This window comes from Varroa destructor, unplaced genomic scaffold (genome assembly GCF_002443255.2).
Source record: "Varroa destructor unplaced genomic scaffold, Vdes_3.0 BEIS01000006.1, whole genome shotgun sequence".
Lineage (NCBI taxonomy): Eukaryota > Metazoa > Arthropoda > Arachnida > Mesostigmata > Varroidae > Varroa > Varroa destructor.
In genome coordinates this window covers 27,255,812-27,281,857 of record NW_019211459.1, presented here as the reverse complement: position 1 = coordinate 27,281,857, position 26,046 = coordinate 27,255,812, and the positions used below count along the sequence as shown (strand labels likewise).

Below are 26,046 nucleotides of genomic sequence, written 5' to 3'. Positions count from 1 at the left end.
GCATACACTTGTTTACACACACATAGGCGCAGACCCTTATTCTTAAGGGTGACAATATAGATATATTTCGTCTAGCGCAATATGGACTAATATGGTACTTAATTAAGTCATTAGTTCTCGACAGGAATTATTTAGATTTACACCAATTTATGTGTAACTAGCAATGAAATCTGCCTGCGTTACGGTGGTCGTCAGCCGTATTGAGTGGCGTATGCGAAGACAGACTTCTTAATCTTGTGAGAAGCTTTTTGCATTATAAAACGAAGTTTAGCGAAGACTGCTATGTTGTGTACGATGCGCAATTCGTAAGTAAAATGTAGCGTCATGAAAATATTATATATTCCCGATGAATAGGACTTTTTTTTCTCACACGGGTCCCCATCGAGGGAGTTCTTTTCACGAGCCCTGATAGTTTCACCACGCTGCAAAAAAACTACAAATCTGTGTGTAAAACGTCTGTTCTACAGAAGCGTATGAAACAAAAGTTGAGGCTCAGCTATTGATATCAACACAGATCATATGCCGAGAGGTGAAGATTCACAGATTCCACGTAAGCATTGTATCTTTCGTTGTGAAATTCAAGATTGCTTACTGTCCTTATTGTACGACATGTAGATACATTCAGCGTCGTTATTGAAACATAGATGGATAACTTTACTTCATATAGTTTGTCCTAAATGGTCTGATGGGGAGTTTTTTCAAATAGTTTGCAAAGGCTACTTACTTACCACTTTTCTTACCACCGTCCTTAAGATGGAAGCTTTCAACAATAAATGACGCAAGAGTCGCAGAGATTTTTTCAAATGTTTTTATTAACGGAGGAAACGTTAGTTAGCCTTAGGCTGGTTTTTCCAGCCATCACTGAAATCACGGATTAAAAAATTTACCCTTTTTAGTATATGAATAAGGTCATTTCCATCTATAGTATGCTAGGTTCACTTCCCTCGCATTTATCCATTGTTATAATTACCCTTTCAAACGCAAGTCTGGTTATGAACATGTTTTTATTTGAGCGATGCCACGGTCAAGTTAATCTCAACTTTTCTCTGATCACAGAATCCATAAAAGCTCGCAGTAGCCTCGAGTGTCAGTTTCCATTGGCTGACTGTGTTTTCCTCCCAGAGCTTTCCATCCTCTGATCACATTTGTCTCATCTTTTTTTCATCATCATCATTTGCTCAAAAGCTGCTGTCTACTTTGCATGCAGCTCTAGCTGTGAATACCTTCTCTTTCAGTATATCCAACGGCTGCGTAAGTTATCCATAGTGTTGTTTTTTTTTTACCGAATGCGGTTACCTATGGCAACATACGTATTCTGCAATTAGGTGTTCAGTCGGGTAAGTTTGATTTCGCGATCGGAACGTTCGGCTTGAATTTAGAATGCTTTCAAATGATCGCGCGCGTTTTCATGAATGCGTTAATTAGCATTGGCAGTATTAAAGAGGATGTAAGCAAGCTTGTTTGCACGGCGCAGTGCTTCGTTGGGAGCACATAAGTGAAGGTTAATTTTTACTCAATACTCTTACGGTGTTCGGCGGTAAGATGTTTATCATCAATGCAAAAATCGTCGTGCAAAGAAGAGGTTATCGCTAGATTGCGCAAGATGGGCCGGGAGAATGGGCTAATAAAACCAAATTTCGGGTTGAAATATTCATGTCCTAAATGTGGTATCCGCTAAATTAGACGTCACGCCACCACCAACAAAGAAGTTTATCGGACAACAAGCGGTCGTGTGGCAGTGGACAGCCAAGAAGTCGACATGTTTTCTAAGATGATTTTGCTCCAGTTTATACTAGGTTGCCGGCTTGAGAACATATGGCTGAGATTGCCATTGTTCAGCCCAGGTATGTATTACTTATTGCTTGCATATGTGACACGTGATTGAGCCTTGAAGTGAAAGAATCAGATTAGGCAGCGGTTATGTTATCGCGATGCCGTCTTCGATGGTACAAGTGAAGCACAGGGGGCTTTATACGATGTAATCGTTATCTGGGAAGTTGTGACATTCTACATCCGTATTTATAGTTTTAGATTTTGTTGATTATCCACACCGCATTTGAAGGGCTTACAAAGTGTCGTCTAATATGACTTGAGTGTTAGCAATGTATTTTTTTTTGTATCAATGGATATTGTAAACAATTGCTCTTGTTTTCTGTCTATGTGATGCGTGGAAAGCTCTTAATTTATCCTATCTTTCTTTATTGTTAATAAAGGTACCTTTCTGTTTATTATTATTGTTCTAGATCATTACATGCAACACGCGATAATGATATCAAATTGACAAAAATCAAGTGTTTTTATTACCAATTATACCGGAAGAAGTTAGACAAATCAAATAAAAAAGTATGCCTATTCGAATGATATATCCGTTTCGCTTTCCGAATCTGATCAACCGGATCAATCAATCGGACCGCCAGTCACATATCACAGATAACAAAACAGGGGTATTCGTTAACAAAAATCTAGAACAACTATTGTTCGTTTTTCCTATCATACCCGGATAGGTTTAGTATATAGATGCTCCAGTTCTAGAGCGTATTAATCAGAATCAGCTCTTATGTATAAAAAAATTTTCTCCTACTGAAAGGTCTAGGTTTTCCCCAACGGTAGCCACATGCAATGATAAATATTCACCAAAGTTGTTATTTGAATTAGGGATGGCTGTATATAACCATCCAGACCACCCACCCGCTATCAAATTCGAGTTTTATGTACGATAGTGAATTGAGGATATTAATTATACCACTCTTACAGACGATCTAAAAATTAAGTACTTTCAGTTTTTTTGTGAAGGTATGGTCAAAAATTTTTACCTCCATTAAATAGAGATATCCGAAAAATTATACTATACTTGGGTAAATGGAACTTCAGAATCACCATTTCCATGCAAACTTAAATGATTTAGATATGTGATCGTAGATTATTTGGGAGTAAAACTGAAAAGATACTGTTTTTCCACTAGGTATTCAACCAGTCCCCATCCTTTTCATACACTTCAACCGATACGAACTCCCTTTGATTATATATGTGCTCTTTCTGGATAGTTACACTTCAATCCCGTTATGCTTAGCCACCATCTACTACCTGATAAGTATTACCTCATGGACCACCAATACGTCGACTGGCCATCCATGTTCACCACCACTTCCTTCACCTTAACTCATCGGCAGGAGGAGGTAAGGGCAGAATGAGGTAAAGCAAAGACTAGCGGCAACCAGGCGGAGAGAATGGATATTGAGGTCCAAAAGCCCATGAAAAACCTAGAGCAGGCCAATTCCTTTATCCATAGGCTCTATTTATACCGCGCTCTTCGTGGCTGTCTCCATGCCTGCCGGTGGGTATCCGTCGGAGCGTGGCAGACCCGCTGAAGCAGGCCAATTCAGGGGGAAAGGGGTCGATGTGAAGTTGCTTTGCTTTGCTTTGCCTTACCTTACCCTGAAGAAGGATTCAGCGAATGTTGGAGCCTGTCGGTCGACAAGAAGGGAGTGAGGGCGGTGGCGTGGGGCGGAGCCTGATCGCCAGCAGCGGCAAAGTGGACCTTTCCGGCCGCTCAAAGTTTCACTTGCTGTGCGATCTGGTATAGACAGGAACAGGAGGGTCTACCCTCAACACTTCCCTTGCACTGTACCGCGGCGCGGTCGTCCAGCAAGAAGACGTGAAGCGGCAAAGCAGTAATCGGAAGACCTGCATCCTAGTTAGAACCGGATAGGACAACCTACTCGAAGAGCTCGGTTGGCACTAGGACCGCCACAACCGTAACATACCTGTTGCTGGCTCTGACCGTTCTTCGCACGACGCCAGTGACGACAGCAAGCTTAAGCAGAATCTTGGTCCAACAGTGAGCTCGAATCTGTTTTCTCTACCTTCGAACTTAGAGACAGCCAAATCAGTGGTTGACTCGCAAATCCAGGCCAACTTCGACTCAATTCTACAGACTGTTGAAAAAGCTACTTGTAGTGGTTATTTGCCTGCGACAAGTGCTTAATAGCAGGTGCTTGGCAAGGATGCAGGGCGCACTTAATCGCGCACGTTTTGCTATCAAGAGCTACTCCGTTGACGTAAGTATAGCATAGTACACAGCAGCGATCCCGGCAACGAATCGAAAAATCTATGAATCAAAGGTATGATTTTTATCAATAGAAAGCTAGTTAATGCGAATACTGAAATTTTGCAATAAGTAGAATGGTTTACAGGCGGAACACTGGTTAAGTTTCGCTTAGTTTTATTTAGAGTCGATTATTTCCATTTGAATGTTTCGTATGAATTATCCTCGATCTCAAATGATACACTGCTATTGAACACCCCCTATTACATGAGGTTTTGGCAATAACTTATTTAGCCTGATATAACTTCTCAATGTTTCTCCTACTTCGAAAAAGTTGTTTCGGTCACACGAGGCATTTTGAAAAGCGGAGTGGGGGTTTACTTCTAATGACATATTTCTGATTGAAGCGTTGATATACATTCACCATGTGGGGTGTATAGAGTTATAAACATAGGCTTCTAGTAAGTCAACTTCGGTATAATATATTATTGATATTGATCTATTTTCATTTGAATCCTCTTTCTGAGGTACCTTCCTTCGCGAGATTGGGCCCTAACTTTGTTTTGACAACACTAGTCGATTAGCACATCCGTTCATCATTTCAGTAGCTTACATATCTTATCGCTCAAAAGCATATACTGCTACGCAACATTACGCGCTTCTGTTAAAAATTCATTATATTCCTAAGCTCTGTAAACTTTCAACTTCCTGATACTTAATTTTATTTTTCAATTCTAACCAATTTACCTGCTACAAGACGAACGAAAAGAAAAAATCAAGTAAGTTAAATGAAAGTATGGTTACTGGTACGATCGCTTCTCTAGTGATAAGGGACGATGAACATATCATTTATTATTCATGTCTATTATAAACATAGTAATGATGCATTGTAATTAAAATATTTTCATGAGATTCATTCTTCATGGCTCGGCTGACCAAAAATATGTGTACGATAACTTAAAAGTCAACAATATAACTTTTGCTTCGTTAGATGATAATTCAAGCTGGTAAGTGTTTTAAAGACGGTAAAAACATATATGAACATGAAATATTCAACTTATCGAAACTTATTGGATATTTTATGGTCATATGTCTATTGTGAATCGCGAGGTGTACTAATGGTACGAAATAGGTTAAGTAAACCCTAATAAAGTTTATATTGCGACCGAACTTAGCACGTGCAAAAAATATGTAGAGAAATCACCTTTTTTAAAAAAATATAAATATTGGAATGTGATTCTAACTAGTATTGATTCCTCAGAAATGTGCACGTGTGATAATTAAATAATGACATCCATATTAAATCTATAGATAGAGAAAGCCAAGAACCCTAGGGATTACATCGACCCAGGTCGGTATGATTACACTATACATCTTCCGTAATGGGTGCTAGCATAAGTTTCAATTTGCGCGCCAACCACTTTGCAGTCGGTAACGCCATCTATAGTTTTCGGTTCGAGGGCGCTTTGTATAACATCTAATTCCGTGACAACGCTTATGCTTACAAAGAAAAACTTTTAACACAGCTAAACCTTATAGACTTAGCAAGCTTCAGTCCGCACCCATGTTATTGACCGAAAATGATATCCAACAATTGCCAAGAGAATTAGTTGAAGAAAAAGCTCCAATGGAAGCTCCAAATTATGGGTTGTGATCAAAAGCAGTTTCAATAGAGCATCTGCTGCTAAGCGTTCGTCTTTAAAAGTAGAAGGCGATGAAATATCCAACCCAAAAGCTATTAGTTTATTTTCGAAAACGTTGTGTTTCGTTGGTTGACTTGGACATAAGAGTAGTTAATACTGACTTCCTTTTTTCTAGCAGGGCACCGCGAAGTTCTTTCTTAAAACTCAATTCTTTCGCTAAAATAGATGAAACAACTACTAGATCATTTAAAAACAGATATTATCTTCAACAAGTAATATCCCATCATTTTACATTACCATAATCAATCCCTAGTCACCTAAAATAAATGTTACTAGCGCTAAACGTTGCTTTAGATGGCTGAGTCCTTTCAGTACGAAAACGTGTCTACGCCAGGATTCAGACCTAGGCTATAATGTATTTCCTGATATATCAGGCAAACACGTTGCCAATGAACCATCATTAGGCCAATTCCTGAACATCTCTCCGTGCTTGTTCTCGCAAAAATTATCATCGAACGTGACGCTTTTTGCTAAGATTTTTACAAAGCCAGCAAGTAGTCTCAGTGTTTAAAGGCAATAAGTAACAATTATTGAACTAGTGATACATTTGCATTGCCTTTTCGCCATATATAATTCTCGAAACAGCCATACACGATCAAGGTTTGAAGTTTCCCTCTAGTTTTAGCACTTTAAATAAAAATAGTTCAGTTAAGCGAGTGGGTCGTTGAACGTCACTCGATTTACGGATAATTACGTTTCAATTAGAATGTTCGAGACAATATGTACGTACTCTTATTTAGGTTTTGACCCAGCTGAAAGCTAAATTGGCCACTTGTCTGGTTTAGAAGGCATGTAGGTGTTTCCAATGACGGTCCTTTTCAACCTCATATTATTTTCCTTTTTTTTTTTTTTTTTTCAGTAATATATTCACGTCCGGCTTTATGAGGAATTCGAATACTTCGGATCCCTTCGCAAGGCCAATTCAGACCCTATTTAGAGTAAGAGATTGAGACGCCTATTGCTAGAATTAGTCCTATTAACTATTAATTATTAATGTGGCAAAACTGTCTTCATCCTTTTCCTGTCGCATGAATATGAGTCGTAATCCTTTGCTACTAATCACAGGCTTACGGATTTCTAAAAGCTTGTGTTTGATATTACTTCGAAAGATCGATGGATATTACTGAACTGCTGCATTTAATAACATTTATCGTTGTCATTTTTGCGATATGAGCATGTACTGAAATTGACTTCGGACCTTTTACAAGGTAAGCACTAGATTTGCTGGTATTTGGTGTTTTAAGGACAACTTTTCCTATTTTGCGTAGGTCAATAACCTATATTGCGTAATATTCATGAGATGCCTAGTCAGAATAGTAAGGCATCAAGAGAGGTTCCAAAACTAAAATCGCCAGGTTTTGACTTGGTCCAATTACGCCAAGACCTACGCACATGTAAAAAATTTCTAATTGCACAAAAGTATCAAGTTGACTTAATCATGCATTGTCGCTCATTGTTGGGCCTTAGTTAACTCTCCTCGAACAAGAAGCCTGTTCAAATTCGACGTCCTACTGTGCCAGCTGGCGGATTTAGCGGTCTTATGAAACGAAATTAATTTTTATTACAAAGTTAAAAATGTGCGTCCTCTACAATCAGTGTAGGCTAAACACTTCTGCTTCAATATCATTTATTTCGATTGACATTACCCGACTCTGTCTTCTTGCATTTTAATTCTGCTCAGCAGTCAGTCAACTATAGTATCAAGTGATATATATTTTATCTGCTGATCTGACACAGGTGCGTACTGGTTGATCTGCCAGATGAACGCTGTCGACAGAAACAGCGTTGGCAACATTTATGATTTTAATGTGAAGCCGATCTTTATATAAATCGTTTACATCGACATTATATAATACTATTTACAGATAGGCCATAAGCATTTTGATCGACTGTTATAGTTATACAATACGAATTTCGCCAAAACAAATTTAAAGTGTTTAATACATACGACAATATGTAAGAAGTGGAAAAATGTCTTCGTCAGTTTCGTCAACACAGAAACTATATATGCCAACAAACATGGCTTAGTGCTACTGATGATTTTGGATTTAGGGGATAATATCTTCTTCATACGGAAATCAAAAAGACTTTCTTCATTTGAAGCCAATTGATTATACTGCGCGCAATAACTTTGCCCACGCGCACATGGCCGTATGTTCCAATATTAGGCAATTCCATCATTGTTAAGCACATATTTATATGCATTTCTAGAACACATCTATTCTTAATTATTAAGTCCGGTTGGGATAGTACGCGCAGAAACTTAAATCTATTACAGGATTGTGTCAACTCTTTAAGATTATAGGAGAATATTAATCTCATCTAACTTTTACTAAACGATTTTTAGCAGAGGCACGTTATTATATAATCGGCACTTATTCATCCTTATTTCCTGAGCATATATGTTAAAAGAAATATTTTTTGGTAACACAGACTCGTTTTAAAGCCTGATTGAAATGAACGTTAAATCTCTTACCGCCCTTAACATTGCCAGCCAAATACAATCGGCATACTAAAAAATATAAATTATATACAAGCGATGAAAGCGTATACACGAAGATCAGCCATATCATTACTATCACTATGTTAATACGAGTTCCAGTTAGGTTAATCGGTTTCTTCATCAACAGCAACTTCGTGGTCTTCGCAAAGATCTAATCTATTTTCCGAAGCTAATCCCGAAGAAAAGAATGAGATAGCTTCACGTGTCGGTTGCAGGCGACTCCAAGTCCGTTTTCCGTATGTTATCGAGTCTTGTTGTTCTCAATTGAAGTCTGCATCTTCGTCACGGCCTAGAATTGCTTTCCTCCTTCTCCCCTGGGAAGGCATTTGGAAGTGGATAAACCAGGTAGAGTTCCACGACGCTCTTTTCTCATCGCTAGTGCTATTGCTACAACTGCTATGACCACTGCGACTGCTGTTCGGGGCTCGTCTTACGTCCCCTCTGAAATAACCTCATCAATCCCCTGAGCTTAAAGGAGACAGTGAGTCTACTCGTTGCCTAAATGGCTAGAATTAATCGGTCGATTGGGCTGTTGCTTGTTTCAACTCAGCTATAGCCAATGAGCGCGCTACCGAGTATTCAACTAGCCTCAATAGCAGGACATCACCAAAAAAGTAACTAGAGTGTTTTTAATTTTTTATCTTATGAAATCTTAATTTTTAAGCGCATTATCTATGATCTATGTCTTATGAAATCTAAATTATTATAAATATTACATTATTTAATATAGTTGCAATTGCGAGCAAGTACATCTAGTAATAGCGGCCTAGAGCACGTTTGATTTAGTTTCCAAAAGACGTCCAATAAAGGACTGACGAGAAGGCCAGGCGTCGATAGGCCCATGAGTTTTAGAACGTTGACATGCTCTTCAACAAATATCTTCTGTCTAAAGGACGGTCAGTGAGATATCTATATATGACGTGAAAAGCAACTATCTTGATTAAGCACGGTGATTTACATTGCTAGTGGGGATTAGACTAAGTGGTAGGTACATAGGTACTAAGTGGTAAGTGAATCAGGGCAAGTTTGTCTTCGGTAAAAAATACTTACGCACAATTCCATTAAAATACAGTACTATTCTATACAAAACTCTTGTAATGAAACAATCATAAAGTTTTCTACCGTTTTATGAAAGATGTTAATTACACCATCAGGCTCATATATGCACTACATAGTCTACCTGGAGAGGGATCAACGAAGTGTTCAAATGTGATGGTTCAAAATGATGTAAATCCTTATTTGTTATTGACGAAATATCAAACAAGTTCGAGATTAAAAAATTAGGAAGTTATTTATTGGTTATTTATATTACTTGGGTGTTTATGTAATAATTTCCGATCGCCTTAGAAACGTCACGCTTTGTAACCATAAGAGTACTTAATAAGAAAATGAAAACAACAGTAGTTTTGTAATAGACTGAAATATTAAAGTAAAAGTGAGAAGAAGTATTGCACAGAACTGTCTTAGAATGCTAGCTGTTATATAGCAGGATGTGTGCTTGCCCATATAGCGTCTCCTTACGCAACTATGCGTGAAGTTAAACTAAAAAAAAAATAATTTGAGCCCTCCTTAAAATGTAAAATAGGGATATCAACGATCGAATATGAGTTAGTTGAAAAATATTGAAGTTGACGACTGAATTCCCATAGGCTCGAAGTAAGCGGCATAGCCTTCGCTAATAAACCTTTCTTCTATCTAAGCCCGAAACCTTCCTAGAATGCCGGAATAGCAAGTAATAAAAAAAAAAGATACATCATTAATTTTTAGCTGTCATATTTGGAAATTGCAAAAGTCAGCCAACTTCGTTGCAGACCGCGAGTCAGAAGTTACATCAAATCGAAAGAAATATTCTTTCGATTATATACTTTTCAACTTAAAATACGATAAAATTAAGCACATTAAACATGTAACGGCTAACCGAGCTGTAAGTTTCGTACAATATTTTCATCGATTAAAGTGTTGGGTTTTCAAAAAATACTTTTTACATTTTTGGAAAATTGCCGAAAGAATTGTATCAAAGCGGTGTATACGTTGAAGGAATATGTTATGATCTGCTAGGTTCTAGAGATCAAATCAAACATTTCCTCAGTAAAACAATGAAGAATAAGTTTTGATGACAGTGGGTTAGCCTTCATAAAGATATTATTGATAAAGCTAAAACTGTTCTATGTCTGTGTTTGCCACATAACAGACTACGTGCAGTGAGGTAACGGCGTACCTAATTTTGGTAACCCCTAAAAATGCAAAACACGAATCTACAAAAATATTAGAATAACGCGGCAATTTGCGGTTCACGATGGCATAGCGCGGTCATGTACCATTCATCCGCATAGGACTTCAGCGTTCGTTTAGATATGTTTAAAAAAGACTTTTTATGTCTAAAAAATTATGTTTAAAAAAGAGCGCGTAGTTAAATTGTAAATGACCCCAACGAAAATAAACGCTTAGAAGGCCCATTTTATAAGGACCTGGAAATATCTCTATTACGCAAGTAATAAGGAATTGTTGCTATATATATTGTTCCTATAATTTTCATCTCTAGTTAAACTGCGATTTACGTCTCGACTCCAAAGCTATCAATGACTTTTCTTTAAATCGGGTAGTTCCTAAAAAATTTGAAGGAGGTCTTTAACGATGACACCCAAGGAGAAAGGCAGGGATAAAAGGAGCACCGAATGCTTTTCGAGAAAATGGAATCCTGGCGGGTTAAGGGCAGTAGCTTAGAGCCCCGTCCGCGTTTCTGCGGCCAATTACCACTCAGCGTCCGGTCCGTCCTTCCCGGAATTCGTGGGTCACATCCGCTTCCGGCGTTACTGCGTTCGAATTAGGAAGAAAGATCGGTCTGTGCGTCAGAGGTGATCCGATAGAACCTGAGGGGAACTTCTGATCCTTAGTTCTGCCGGAAGAAAAGTAAGGGATCCTTTCGTCATAAACCACTCCCCGGCCTGTCTCCATAGCTCGCTTCTTGCATCCTCCATAGCCATTTACCAGTTACTTTCACTAGTAAATCTTCTCAGCCATACACGTACGCCAGGATCCGTTGATATTCACTAAGATATAACAAAAAATATGTTCTAGGATTTGGTCACGATCCGTAATATACAGCATGGCTGTTAAGTCTTGTTTTGACAATGAATAGTTTTCGAAAATGAACAAGGTAGAAGTTTGTAACCTTTTTTGATTTAAAACAAAAGCTAGTATTAGTTAGCAACATTCAAATATGATACAATAAACTTAAATTTTATTATATCATATCTGAGTGTTGCTAACTAATACTAACTTTTAGTTTAATAGATTCATTCACAAATTACATTGCATTTGCATTGTCGGCCGTTGTTAATATTTTACATGTCGTAGTTCATCAGCTTTTACTTTTTGCTAGACGTATTCAGTATATATAACATGTAAAGCAGCGAGAAATTTTTCTATTGAATATTTGTCGTTTGTAGTTAATCTCTATAAAGGATACCATCTGTTATATATAGCACAAATATATGAAGTTGTAGCTTTTGATTCAGCCCAAAACAGGTGTCCACCCCGATGACCTTTGCTCCATAGAACTTTGAAGGAAGGATGAGTAAAACCAAGAAATTTCTAAAAACTACCCGTGGCCGCCAAGTGATAACGAACAAAGCGCAACGCAATAGACGCAGGTTTCGTTTAATGTACACCTTGACCCCTTACATCGTCGCTATATGGCACAATGGTCTCTTTTTCCTCTGCCTTCGCTGTCATCTCGACGTTTTTACCTCTGACAATCTCTGTAGGAGAATGGAATAACGGTAATTATAATAAGGACAGACAGCTATTCAGACCGACCCCTTAATTTATAGTGATTATGAAACGATGACATTGTTGTCAAGTCAGCCTGCGCGCCAAGATAGAGGCCATTGTCACCGACCATTGTTCAGATTATTTTCTCTCCCTGTTCCGCGTTAACGCGATGAGCCTAAAGACTCCATTAACGTATCGTGACTTTCAACCCACGTATGAGCCTTTTGAGTCATGCTGAAACCTTTCTAGACAGTAGTGGTGCGGGTAAAGAAATTGTCCTGGACTAGAGGGAAGACCTTTTCTTCAATTGCCATGCCGCCTCTCCTTGTGCAGCCTTACTTCCCTGTTGTACATACAGCAGCTTCTATAACATAACGAGCTTGCATAATTCGTTTACTGCACGCTCTTGGTTCTAACAAACGAAAATTATTATATAATTATCTCAATGAAGAGGGTGATTTTCTTCAGTTTTACGTTAGCTTTTGTGATCTGCGAAGAATATTTATGTTTCGGGCCTTGTACTGACTGCACTGTCACTTGTAGTAACCCTCAATGCTGCGCTGAAATGTACTACAACTTTTACGGAGCATGCTAATGCTCTATTTAAGACGATAAAGAGGTAAGCACTTCAGGGCAAACAAACTAATTTGACTCAAATGCTTTTTACAGTATAGGGGTATGGAATAGTTGTAAATTATCGGCTTGTTAATACTACATAAAGAATTGGTTACATGTTTACTTCCAAGCATTGGATTCGGGTCCCATGTATCTATTAACCTGTTACAGGGCTTACACGCCGATAAAGCCAAACATTAAATACTTAGCCACATTTGTAGCTTTCAGATCGCTCTTATGTATGTATGTATGTATGTATGTATATATATAACAGAAACTTCATACTTAAATAGGTGGACAAAATCATTACTTTTGAGCTTCTTCTATAATAATTTCAGCAAGGGTATCCATCAAGGCGTCGCTCTTTGGTGGACGACGCAAAGTTTGAGACACAGAAGAAGCGTGAGCTTACAGCTGCGATCACTGAATCCCGATCCGAAACCGGGAAACAACATGTTCAACCTCCTGGACTTGAGCTCATTAACGAAGTCTTCATCAACAATGCTAACGGTAGCCAATTAGATTTCGATACCCAGTTTAACTTAATAACGGCAAGTAAATATATTATATATCGTGCGACAAACTTCAATTCATACTTCAAATTCGACGAATAAACATGATGCAGAATAGAATATTAAAGTTTCGAACGTAAATAGTTCTTGCTCGTAACGTAAATCGTGAATTGGTGTTTCCAGTTTTGTAGCCTCCTGCGGTTTGCATCATATACATTTTGTTTAAGACTGAAAATTTGTTAGAATACTTACATAGGTTTTTCTTCTAATAGTGATAAAATTACAATCATATTAAGGGTTGGTTTCATTTAGTTTACATTAGTAAACTGTACGTTTACTCAAGCAAGTTCCGCGATTCGCCCTAGAATCACTGTTGGCTTCTTCAGCAGTATTTCGTAATACTGTGTTCCATCGTAGGTGCCTCAGGTTGGATGACCGCATCGATTTGAAATCTTCCATGCCTTCGATATTCATAATATGATAATATACCAACTCGAATTATAAATAATTACTAAAAGAATTGTTTTTTCAGACGCAAGTGAAAATGAAGTCAGATCTACACATGTGGTTGTCACCCTGAAAAAGGGTGTCGAAAGCCTTGGCCAAGTCCTAAAGATGATTGAGGTAGGTTCACCTCCTACAATAACGTATTGTCTAGATAAATAATAATAATAATGATCCAATTAGCAAAGAGTGGTTTGCTATCAGCAAAAAGAGTCGCGAAATAAATTACAAAATAACAGGCTACAAAATCGCCATTTTTACTCAGTTTGAGGATTGGCTTTTTCTACATCAGTATCAATACGACTTATCGAAAATATATCGCTGTATACTCAAAACCTATATATCACATAATAGGGTCGACAAAACGTTTTTATGAGTGGATCACATCGCATGAGAGATATCGTAACTTGAAAGTAGTGAAAAACTTAATGAAGATCACATTTACTTAACTGCCATCCTTCTGGCTAATTGGTAGTACGAAATCAATTCGGTTCGATTTGAATGAAGAGTCTAGACTGGATGACAGTTAGCCATTGACCCATTTCAACAATATCGGATAGATCACAAAACACAGTACACTTATGAAAGTAAGGGTACAACCCTGCTCAAATCTGATGATGACCCTCATCGAAAAACACATCAATAGGGTGCTGTCTTCAATTCATTACTCGTACTCAAAGTTCACTTGAATAGTGAGCAGTTTACCATTTGTCAAACGCATTTATCAAGCATACATTTAGGTAATGCAGCAGACTGCACAACAGAGACAGAAAACGTATGGAAATCAAGTGGTTTGCGAGCATTTTTGCAGAAATGTCACTCATCTAGGTCAAAACAAGCACTAAACAAGCTATGTGACTTTAGAACACACTTTTTTGACAATTCCAACCCATTGAATAAGGTCATCTGGGAATCTTTATACGAATCTGTTATATCCGAACTCTAACTAAATATACACATGTATTTTTTTATGTGAGAACTGTCGTTTTCCTATGTTACAATTATGACACATATGAAGACACTGTCGCTAGAGAAGCACATTCGAATATCCGTAAGAGGAAAGGCATTTACTAAGATGTGTATGAATGTTCAAATCATTCCACACAAGTCAGGTGTCCGATTTGGTCTTCTTTCCGTTCACGGAAGATGCATTGCAGAAGTTGTCGTCTCTCTGCTCTATTCGATGGCAGTTTGAAACGAATTCTAGTGATAGCCGTGCTGTTGGGACTATACATGAGCTTAGAATGAAATGAAGAAAAGGCCTCACGGAAGAGCAGCGTACTCGTATAGGAGTGTGCAGTTGACGATGTAGCCAAAAAGGTGAAGGATGTGATGTCACCAAAAAAAAAAATAAGAAACAAAAATCGAGAACGCCCGCAAGCAGGCAGGCTCATTTTAGCCGTCATACGAAAAGCCCGATTTCTTAACTGCGCCAGGGGGTAATTTAGAGGAAAAATGCTGCCCAAGGTACAAGAATAGGGGCTGAACGGAAACTACATGTTCACGTATGACAAATCACTGTCATATGGCAAAGTGTGTCTCGAAGATATTTGTCGTTGATAGTTCACTTAACACGATTCTGATCGCAAACGTATGGCTTTTTACCAATGGGCAAGTCAGCGGAGCGTATCACGACTGTCTTGCAACTCAAGAACACAATGCTCCAAGTATGACTTTAGGATCAGGGTGTAGCAGAGGTGCTGCGACAATTCGTTCGGAGCATGCCGATCCGAATCGCGGCGGGGACTAAGGGTGTACTGATAAAAATACTAGTCTCAGTAAACGTCCCTCCTGCCACTGCAGTTTAAAGATGCTCCTCTAGCGACACTTTGTGCTATCGTTAAAGCGCAGAGGGAGGCAGCTTTTACATATAAAAAAATTATTTGACTGGCCAATGACTATTTATATATAATGCAACAGATTTTCGCAATATCGACTTAGGAAAAAAGGATGTACTAATTGACCTTTTTGTTTATATAAGGCGCAACAAGGAAAGGTGAGCCACCTGGAAACACGCCAACCAGGACAAGGTGATGGCGGTTCCGGACCAGTCCTGCACGAAGCTTTTCTCACTTTGGACAACATGCCACGGCAAAATCTGCTTACTTTTATTAAGTATCTTGCCTCTGAAGAACTCGGAGATCTGCGCTTTATTAAGGAGATGTCAACCGCTGTCGCCGGAGGTATGTTATAGTTTTCCATCCGGAATTTTATAGTTTATAATTTTTTTATTTAATTGAAGCGAATGGTTAGTACAACAAATTAAGTTTCAGCACATTGCGATTGCTATTATAAACAGATTTTCAGTTTCGATTCAGAAAAGGCAAATTTTTTTTTACATTACAAAAAAGTTATCCATTGTCACGTAGGTGTAGACTTTCTGAATTAGACATTTCAAAATACCACACTTAGGAATACAGTTTAAGCGACAGTATGAATTTGCAGTAATTCCAATATATTTGCCCCCCGAAGAAAGAATTGTCACTGCAATGCTACGATAGACTGTTTGCGAGCGCCAAGGTTATTGTTTTAGATGGAATATGCTATTTCGATTGATTATCTTCTGTCTATTGCAAAGACAAGCTTCGTTCAACCTTAATAGTTGTACTTTTGTCAAATGGAAATCGTTGGCGCATTATACGTTTCATTAATCAATTAGCTAACAGCTACGAGTGCACGTTAATAAGCAGAGACGGTTCGTATATATATATAAACAGCCGCCCAGAGTTTGCTGTAACAAGGTCGTCCCTTTATTCCTAACGTTGCGCGCGCTTTGTTTTTTTAAACCGGGCTTTTTTCGTCGTCTGCTAGGTCACGCCTGTAGCGCGCATATCCCTCGATAACTTGCTTAATAGCTGTTAGCTTGCTTAGGCAAAGGTGCCCAAACTACACCCCCTTCATACCGACCACCTTAAGATAAATGAACTCCATGGCGAAAACGGTTAGAAGCTTTGGATCCAAAACAAGTCTTTCTTTCTGGTTCATACTCGCGCGTTGAATTTGGATACTGTTAGCACTGGAGTGTCTGGCATGAAGGGCGCCCTGCACACCACAGTGGACACTTATTGTAAGGTTCGGCCGACCTTGCCAATGGTTCGCTTCAGTTACAAATCGCTGCACTCGATAACTTGCTTGCAAGCTTGGCAAAGGCTACAAGACGCGGAAATTGAACTGCAGTGAGATGATTTACGAAAGTGTCATATAGATGCCATTCTTTGACATCTTTTTAAAGCGCCTCGAATTCCGACATCGTATCCTTTCGGTGGATGCGTACAAGTCTTTTCTATTTCAATTAAAGGGCGCCCATTATCTCGTTGTATCAGGTAGCGCTTCCAGTAGAAAAAGGTCACATAAACGGCGTTGAGCTCGTCCTACTTCCCTCTGTTCTTCAACAATCAGTTCAAACCAATACTGTGCTGCGCCTGGCAAAAATCTAGCAATAAACGCGAATAGACTTTTGCATAACCAGGCGTAGACGGCCGCTGTTATCGTTGAGGTCGCAATCCATCGCCGAGGCATCGAGTAGTTTATTTCAATGGGAACGCAATACCCTTCACGCTTTTCACCAAATGCTCATCACAGCCGGTAACCTTGCAGCTTGGTCATCCAGCCATATACATACGGTGCAACTAATACTGATATGTGTGGTTAGCAAACATCAGAATATTTTGCAACCTTATTCAAATGTTAGCATTTTTATATTCTCACTATCGTATCAAACCACCTTTCTCGATTGCACTGATCTCATGTGGTGTCTCGTATGCTGTTATTGTCTAGATATTTGGTTCCCGCTGCACATCAGCGATCTGGACTTCTGTACACACGTACTCACTAAGTTCGAGCCTGATCTTGACTCTGATCACCCGGTAAGTGCGCGGAAAGTACATTTCGTTCCTGGTAAAATGTCTCTCATGACAACTATAAGAATCTACCGACTAATGCACGATTGGTTATAACACGGAACAACACGTCAAGGATATCGTGCATGCTTAAATAGTGCAAAAACCATGATGTTTCTTATCGCCGCAAATATGCTTAAGATAGTAGCTTGGTACACAGAACTTTTATTTCTAAAAAATATACAAATTCAAAAGGAAGTTCTCTAAATGTATTGTTTATTTACATGAATACCTACTCGATACAAATGTGGCGTCCTAAATTTCAATATTTCATGTTTTTTTTTTTCATGTCGATTTACTTTGTGGCCAATACATTGTTCACCATAATGGTGCGAGGATAAAACTGTGATTCTATGAAAATGTTGACCACATGGGACATCTAAGATATTTTTCGCGCTTCATCAAATTTTCGTTGAACGATAAAGAAGCCAAGTAACCACCTTCGTGGACTTCGCGTCGCTCAAAGCTACAATTTCGAAGACAAATTGAAAGGAAATTGAGCGTTTTAAAAATCAATCCTTACGTTAGAATGACGTGGGTTTCCATGGGCCATTACAATCTGAATATAAATAAAACCGAATGCCATTTAAGGTGATTTCACAAAGAAATTAAGAAAAAAAAAACTACATAGCTGGCTTGAGAGTATAACTTAGCTTAAACTAAGACATTGTAGTGTTGTGCTCGTTGTTGTGAACAACGTGTTGCTCGTGATTGTTCTTCAAAAAACGTGATTTCATTGGCATAACGTATCGCTCTGGCAAAATAACACTTTTCAACATTGCAGTTAATCATGATCATAAGAATTTATCATGTATAACTACTGATACCAGAATCAGCATAGGGACTATAGTAATACAGGCTTCAACCCAATTCGATTGACTTTGAAGCGGGGTGCACACGTTATTGCTACTATTCCTCTTTTCCGCTCGAACATAATGCAACTCCTGGATGGTCCACTATTGCGACCATTCAAAACCTAGTTTGACACAACACCTATAACAGACAAATCAAAACCTTTAACCTACCTGCCTTAGCGGTAAATGATTTATAGGTACGCGTTTCGCTAGCCATAATCACAGCTATTCCTAAAAAAAAGCGTTTTCTCTTTACCATTGCCAAATGGTTTACTGGCTCGCACGAAACTTCTAGCAGTCAGTATAACCTTACCACGCTGTCTTCAACTCATATTTTCCTGAAAATAGATAAATTGCACTGGGCCTATTTTTTGATTACCTTAATAGCACAGACGGAAAAATAAATCGGTATAACTTTTTTCTTTACTATGGCGCCTGTTGTTATGATAATGCTAACTTCGCTCCATTAAGCCTCACCTTCTCTTATTTGCACTTATTGCACTCTTATTTAGCACCTGCACTTATTTGTAGGTAGGTTATGTACCTAGTTCCGTTATAGGACTAGTAATATATTGCACAGATGATTGAGCAAAAAAAAAATAAATACCTTTGCGGGCCTTCCTTTCTATATGGGAAACGCATGCTTGAGGGGCAATTTGTGTGACACGACCTTCCATGCAAGGGATGTGTGTATGATATATATCAACGATAGCGCCGTTTCTTGTCCTATTTTTAGGGCTATAACGACACAGCATATCGAGCAAGACGGAAACGTATTGCGGAGATCGCGTTCGACTACAAAGAGTAAGAACAGGAATCCATTCAAATCTATTTTATGTCTAATCGACTGAGAAAGGTAGTCTTTCTCGTAGAAAGAGTACGGTATCTTCTAAGGCTTGCTAACAATTGTCCACTCTTCGGACACTTCCATGAGCAAACAATGTTCCTCTTTTATGGGTCTACCCGAACCAAAATACCATTCGGGTTAAATTGTATAAAGGATGTCTTAGTACCTACGTACATTTAGAGATCCTTGACTGTCATGCTCCGTTCGAGTTGGACCAAACCTAATGATATTTCTGACAGATCAAACGAAGTTCGTGATCCACAAGAAGATCCATAGGGATAGATCCATAAAGGATGAAACAACTTTTACTCACCCAGATTACTGATAGTGTATCGGTTAGATGAAAAGCGTAAGTCATGTCCTCAATTATGTCATGCACCTTTTTGAGTCATAAGTCAACATGCTGTACTAAATTACAATAACCGTATTTCGTCGATGCTGATGCTGCAGAAGAGACATTTAAATCAATTCTTTAGGTACCGCTTGAACAGTGTTCTATCTTCCATTGCTCACTAAATATAATTTCTGTAATTCATATAAAATATAATTTGCGAATATTACTCCGCCAGCCATTGCGATTTGCGTATAACATTATCTCAAAGTCTCATTCTACCGTTATCTGAAAATCGCTGAAATTTTCTTTGCAGACTATTTTAACGATAGCTTTTGCACAGCACATAAACAGGTAGAAATAATTATCACTCATGCCTGAATTATCGCATCTGAACTTCAGCTTGTGAGTTTCTTAGTCCGTTATATATTGGTACATAGGCGGATACTTCAGCGGATACGTTTGTTAAGCCCATTAATGATTAATAAATACGAATATTAATCAGGGTTTCTCCGGCTTCGTTTCCCAATTGAAACGTACTCCTTTAAGCCGTTTTTTAAGAACGCAGTGCAATCAGTTACGCACCTACTTAGACGTAAGCGTGACGTGGCGCCTTCTCCATAAACATACAAGACCATAAAGAAACTTACACAAATGCTTAGCTGCTAACCACACAATAGAAGATAAACTTAATTTCAATATTTTGCATCTTTAGGGGACAGCTCATTCCTAATGCTGAATACACTGACGACGAAATAAAGACCTGGTAAGAACATAAAACCAAGTTTAGATTTAAAAACATCTTTTTTAAACGCTGCCACACTTTGCTCATATTTCACTCCCAAGTATTAATTATTTCATGTATTTGCTACAATTTATACAATTTTATGATCGAGTAATTAATAATAAATAATAGTTAGACAAGTTTATACGTTTAGTCACTAGAGCGTTGCATGCATAGCTGAGTCGTAACCGTGTTTCTCTTGTTGGCCATGATCAAAGGGCCTTCGTCTACCGTGAGGTGAAAAGGCTGGCTCCGACTCATGCGTGCGCAGAGTTCAACAGTGGTATCCGTCTCCTTGAAAAGGAACTTGGCTACGGCGTACATGCCATCCCACAGCTTCAGACGGTGTCTGACTTTCTTAAAAGTAAATCAAGTTTCTTCAAACATTTTCTTTAAGCTTTATTATTTCGGTGGTAAGACAGGTAATAGCACTACTTTGGCTACCTAATGACATTCACTCTGAAGATGAATAGTTCCATTCAGTTATTTATATATATTGCTTCATTGCTTACTTGAGGTCACATTCTAACGTTGATTTTGGTGCGTTACTTCTTTATAGCCTCAACTTTATATTCGTCGGTGAAGTAAACATACAGATTAGTCTATTCATAGAAATCTTAGGTAAGATGTTTAAAACTTCTGAGGTAGTTTAAAGCAATTTTCAACAAGTCTTTGCTGACGCAAATTAAATCAACAAGGAAGTGGGATATAAGTCACCGTAATTTGCCTATTGTATACATCGTGAAGTCCTGAACAGATGCCTTTTCTGACCGCCTGCTTCATCTGCAAGTCTACTTTGACCTCTTTGGTTTATCTATTCAATAGATATATAGAGTTACAAATTAATATGAAGCGCGTCATTTATTTACACATCTTTCATCTTTACTTCTAGAACGAAGCGGTTTTCGACTTCGTCCCGCATCTGGCCTATTGACGGCAAGAGATTTCCTCGCTTCGCTCGCATTCCGCGTTTTTCAGGTACGATAGAAAATGATCCTTTGAAAAAGGTTGCATTGCTGATGTCTCTAGAAATGTAGCTACTAAAATACTAACTGCGAGTAAGTAGTGGATACGAAACCTGTTAGGACATCTACGGCAAAAAAAATGTGTTAGTCACCGTGTAAACAATCGTACCAGATCATTGCATAAACAGCTATTGAAACAAAGGGTAAATTACAATTTGAATGAGCAAAACTCTAATATTATAATATAGGAAAGTTTGTACTTTATATTATTACTGGCCACGTGTATCAGGGCAATGTTTTGCTGTTATAATAATTGAATTTATATTTTGTCATAATCAGCGTCGCTAGTCGTTAATTACGAATCAAAACTTTACTCGTGCTTAACGAATAGGATTTCAAGTCTGAGAAACAGTTTCTACGACAAAGGGTGGTGCAAGTTTGCGTGCATATCCTACCATGTTATATTTTTGTGTCGCTTTTCATATTCCTCCGCGCAGTGTACTCAGTATACACGACATCCGTCAAGCCCAGATCATTCGCCAGAACCGGACTGCATCCATGAACTGATAGGCCACATTCCGATGTTTGCGGACCCGCAATTCGCTCAGTTCTCCCAGGAAATCGGTCTGGCGTCTCTTGGAGTAAGCGACGAGGACATAGAAAAACTTGCAACAGTTAGTGATCCAATGCATTCAATATCTAAACTTGGTCAAGTAATATCAGTTAACTTCAACCAATATTAACAGTTTGATGCAAGTGAGATGTTGATGTTATTCTTTAAATCGGAGAATATTAGAGGAAGAATTGCGCTGTTCTGTAGTTTCGTATGGTCCGTTGATATGCTAACAAATGGTTGGTATTTGTATTAGTTATACTGGTTCACGGTGGAGTTTGGACTCTGCAAAGAAGGGGATAAGGTACGTGCATACGGAGCAGGTTTGCTATCGTCGATCGGAGAAATTCAGCATGCATTGTCCTCACGGCCAACAGTCCTACCGTTCGATCCACAGACAACTTCACTTCAGAAATATCAAGATCAAGAGTACCAAGATACTTATTTTCTCGCCGAGAGTTTCCGCGACGTACAAAGTAAATTCCGGTATGTTTTACTTCATACATATCGAGAACTCCGGTGAAAGTGCACGACTAGGTAATGCACTACTTAGTCGTGCACTCACGCACGAAGAACCTTTCTCGTAGTTATCCTTATCAAGTATAATGAATAATAAGACAAATTCAAACCAAATTTGATTATATTAAGTGAAATGTTTATATTTTTAATATTTTGACGTTCCTGAACCCGAGCTAAGACCTCGTGAGTACATGAACGTACAATTATTCGATTACCTAAATAGCTAATTATTGCAGATAATTTAATTGTAAATTCGATACTCTATGTTGTTCTCAGGGAATGGGTACGTACGCATATCTACCGTCCATTCGATCTCTCCTACGACGCGTTCACGAACACCGTCATCATTCTTGATTCGCCCATGAAGGTAATCAGTCAGCAAATGCTCATAATCGCCGTAGCATATAAATATAATATTGAGAATACATCTTGCATTCAGCGCTGTTCGTGACTTCTTATTTACATGTGGATCTCTTCCAGGTATGTTCTGTAATGGAGAACCTATATTCGCAAATGACATCTCTAACCGCAGCGCTTCGTAAAATGTCGTTTAATAAGGAAGCCGCTCCAGCAATTTAGATTGCTAAATGAAATCCAAAATTCGAAATCTGAGGTTTCAGGGACTATTTGCAGATGTATCGTCCTTTGAAGATTTCAAGAGTGGCTGACTAAAATCGCTACTTCTTACTGATTATTCATAAGTATAAAATTTTTAACAATAACAGATACTACAAAGACGGATAACGTTTGAACTCCTTCGCTGGAAAACTCTTTTCAGAGAATGATGTGATGGACAACAATAACAGTATTTATGCCTAGTGGATGCTTTTGCAAGCGCATAAAAAACATATATAGAATCCAGTTTTTGATTTTCCCATAAATTGTGGTTGAGTGAAATGTTTTGAGCTACAACTAAGAACGGAGAAAATGAGAAGTTACGATATGGAATAATTTTGTGTCGAGATGTTTGGTTCCAACCCAAAGTTGAAGATCACAGCGAAATTATTTCGCGGGGATCTACTATAAACAGGTAAAACCATTTACTGAGCCAGGTAAAGCTGAGTCAGTTGATTATAGGTTGAGTTCCGAGGTGCTGAAGTAATTGTGTAATGGTCGAAAAACGCCTGAGAGTTTGCAAACAGGTAAACGATATGTAACCGATCGACACGGATTAATATGTACTACTATATAAACATACATTAATTAAGGAAACCAAAAGCTAAGCTAAAACCTAAGAGAAAACTGTTCGGCGCTGGATGTAAAACACAGTTAATAGATCTATCAATACTACTAAAACTCTGTGCTTGGCTGTTTATTTTTCGGATTCAAACTAGGCTATTTCCTTTCTTCAAAAGTCTAATTTTGAAAAAATCTGCACCAAAGATCAAGCCGATCGAATGAATATTTTTTCCTAAGGGATTTTTTTTATAGGACGTAATTTTAATGATTTTTTTAAACATTTTTCGTTATTCGCGCGGCAACTGTTGTGAATTTATAAAATGATATGGGTGCAAAATTAAATTTACAAGGTAAATTTTCGATTTTTTACTTTTATCAATTTAGCGGTGAACTGGAGATTTTTTGTTTAAATAATTCACGATTAATAAAATCTAAACTACCTCAGATAATTTTCTTAGGCGTTGAGATATTTTTCTCGGAGCAAGCAATTTTTCTCGCTCATGGGGGACATAATGCAATTAGTTCCTTGCTTTGCAAGGGCCTTGTAAAAGCTAAGATAGACAATATTTCGATGAGTGACAATTTTTTTTCTTTTAACAAAAGAGCAACCGACTATTTACATAAAGGTTTGTAAAGGTGGGAATTGTTCTTACTCTTAGTTGAAAGCCCTCGATGAGCTGAATCGAAGTACTCTATACACGTTTTTATAGTCCAATGCCAGTTTTCTATTGAACTATGCCGTTTGAAGGCTGAACCCTCAGCATGACATTTTATGTGGAAACGGAAATTATTTACTATCAGTTGTTACATAAAATGGCATTGCATGCTTCTAACGTCTAAAATGAGTACTCCGTCGTTTTTAGAGTAAGAAATCGAACGTGACATCCGTGTTCCGCACGTGACTGTTAAGCAAAAACTCCTCTGGAAGGAATTTTGAACGGTTTTTTCAGCGATGGTAGCTTAAAGCGCACGGGACTGAAATTAAACTTTTTTTGCCAATATAGGGTGGGGTTGTTTTTGGCACTAATCGAAAATTCTCGACGAAGTGAACATATATGTATAAATTTCAGTTTTCAGATCAAAAATCATCGAGAATGACAACTGAACCCGGTGTTTTTTTGTGAAGAGGTTTTTTTCTTGACGCAAGGCTTCGACGAACTGAGCGCAAATGTAGTACGTATTTTTATTTTTGAGTGAAAACAGCAAAAACCTCCTGTAACGATGAAGTGAACTGTCTTCGAGTATTTCTATGAGTGAATGCCTAATAAGTGTCAGTTGAAAAGTTAAACTATCTGTAACGCGAATCAAATTCGATCATATCAGAACAGACTGATGAAATAGCTGCCAAAAGGTAAGGTGATAGGCGGGAAAAGTGGCTGGCCACCATTTTCACATAGGTTAGGTACATTAGGAACTACATTAGGATTTCATTAGGTTAGGAACAACGGTAAGATACATTTATGTATCTTATACATATATATATACAAAAAAATGTGTAAGTGTTTAGTGAGTATTCGTTATCGACCTTTTATAAGATTTTTTTATTGTAATGTCTCATTAGTTCCGATGGCAACCATACTCTACTATCATATCGATATCAGTACAAAACGACATGTACTGTAGTAAAAATCCGAGTTGTAAATTCGATGTGAATGTTTCCGTATTCTACTGAAGTCTTTGTCTCTAGAACAGAAAAGGCTAACTGAATTATCTTTGTTAAGAAAATCTAAATGCATGAGCAATGCTTATCATTGATAGACCCAATTATATGATAACTGCGTCGTCGTCAATTACCTATGATAAATAGTTAATTATTTCACCAGGTTAGATTACGTTGGCCTTTTTCTTGGTTTTACTAGGTACTTCCGAATGAACCTGCGCAAAGAGCATGCATTTAGGTTAGGTAATTACATCCTAATTATCGAAAATTTACGTTACCATTACCAGGAGGGGGACATCACCAAAAAAAATGATGGCCATTTTCGTTGCTTGGCGAAAAAGACCCCAAGTATCACTGAGACTCAATTTGGTATCGAATTTTCCAAAACTCATGCTTTTAAGCAGTTCAACTCATGGTCAGTCTCGTCGTGAAGCAGTAGCATAAAGAAAAACAACATTTCAAAAAAAAAAAACAATGCAAAGTTTCGTGAGCACAAAGGGAAAGCGAATGTTTTTAAGGTAACGTGTGTATTCATCATATATGAAATAACAATATCGTGAATCCGTAACCGTATTGCCTTGTGATCCCGTAACGATCGTTACACTTTTGTTACTGTTTTTAAGTTGTATGTTCCAAAATATCCCGATTTTTAGCTAAGATTGTTTCAAGACCTGTTCATGCTGTTCATTTTTGATGAAAATTAACCAATACTAATTTAATTTATTAAAGTAACCACATA

General features: G+C 38.1%; 1 protein-coding gene across 4 annotated transcripts; it reads left to right on the top strand.

The window, feature by feature from the left end:
* Positions 1–89: 89 nt before the first annotated feature.
* On the top strand, positions 90–26,028 carry LOC111252586 (tyrosine 3-monooxygenase-like). Of its 4 annotated transcripts, XM_086993389.1 has the most exons (15): positions 90–1,844; positions 3,045–4,058; positions 6,608–6,686; positions 12,979–13,150; positions 13,685–13,776; positions 15,638–15,839; positions 17,434–17,522; positions 19,146–19,213; positions 20,303–20,353; positions 20,590–20,735; positions 21,264–21,349; positions 21,834–22,010; positions 22,206–22,435; positions 22,745–22,835; positions 22,949–23,767. In XM_086993389.1, exons 3-15 carry the CDS (start codon positions 6,630–6,632, stop codon positions 23,045–23,047), a joined length of 1,560 nt encoding a protein of 519 aa, XP_086849515.1. In that variant the 5' UTR covers positions 90–1,844; positions 3,045–4,058; positions 6,608–6,629; the 3' UTR covers positions 23,048–23,767. The 4 variants fall into 4 exon arrangements, with proteins under 4 accessions (XP_086849515.1, XP_086849513.1, XP_086849512.1 ...); XM_086993387.1 differs by lacking the exons at positions 3,045–4,058; positions 22,949–23,767 and adding an exon at positions 24,718–26,028; XM_086993386.1 differs by lacking the exon at positions 3,045–4,058.
* Positions 26,029–26,046: the final 18 nt, after the last annotated feature.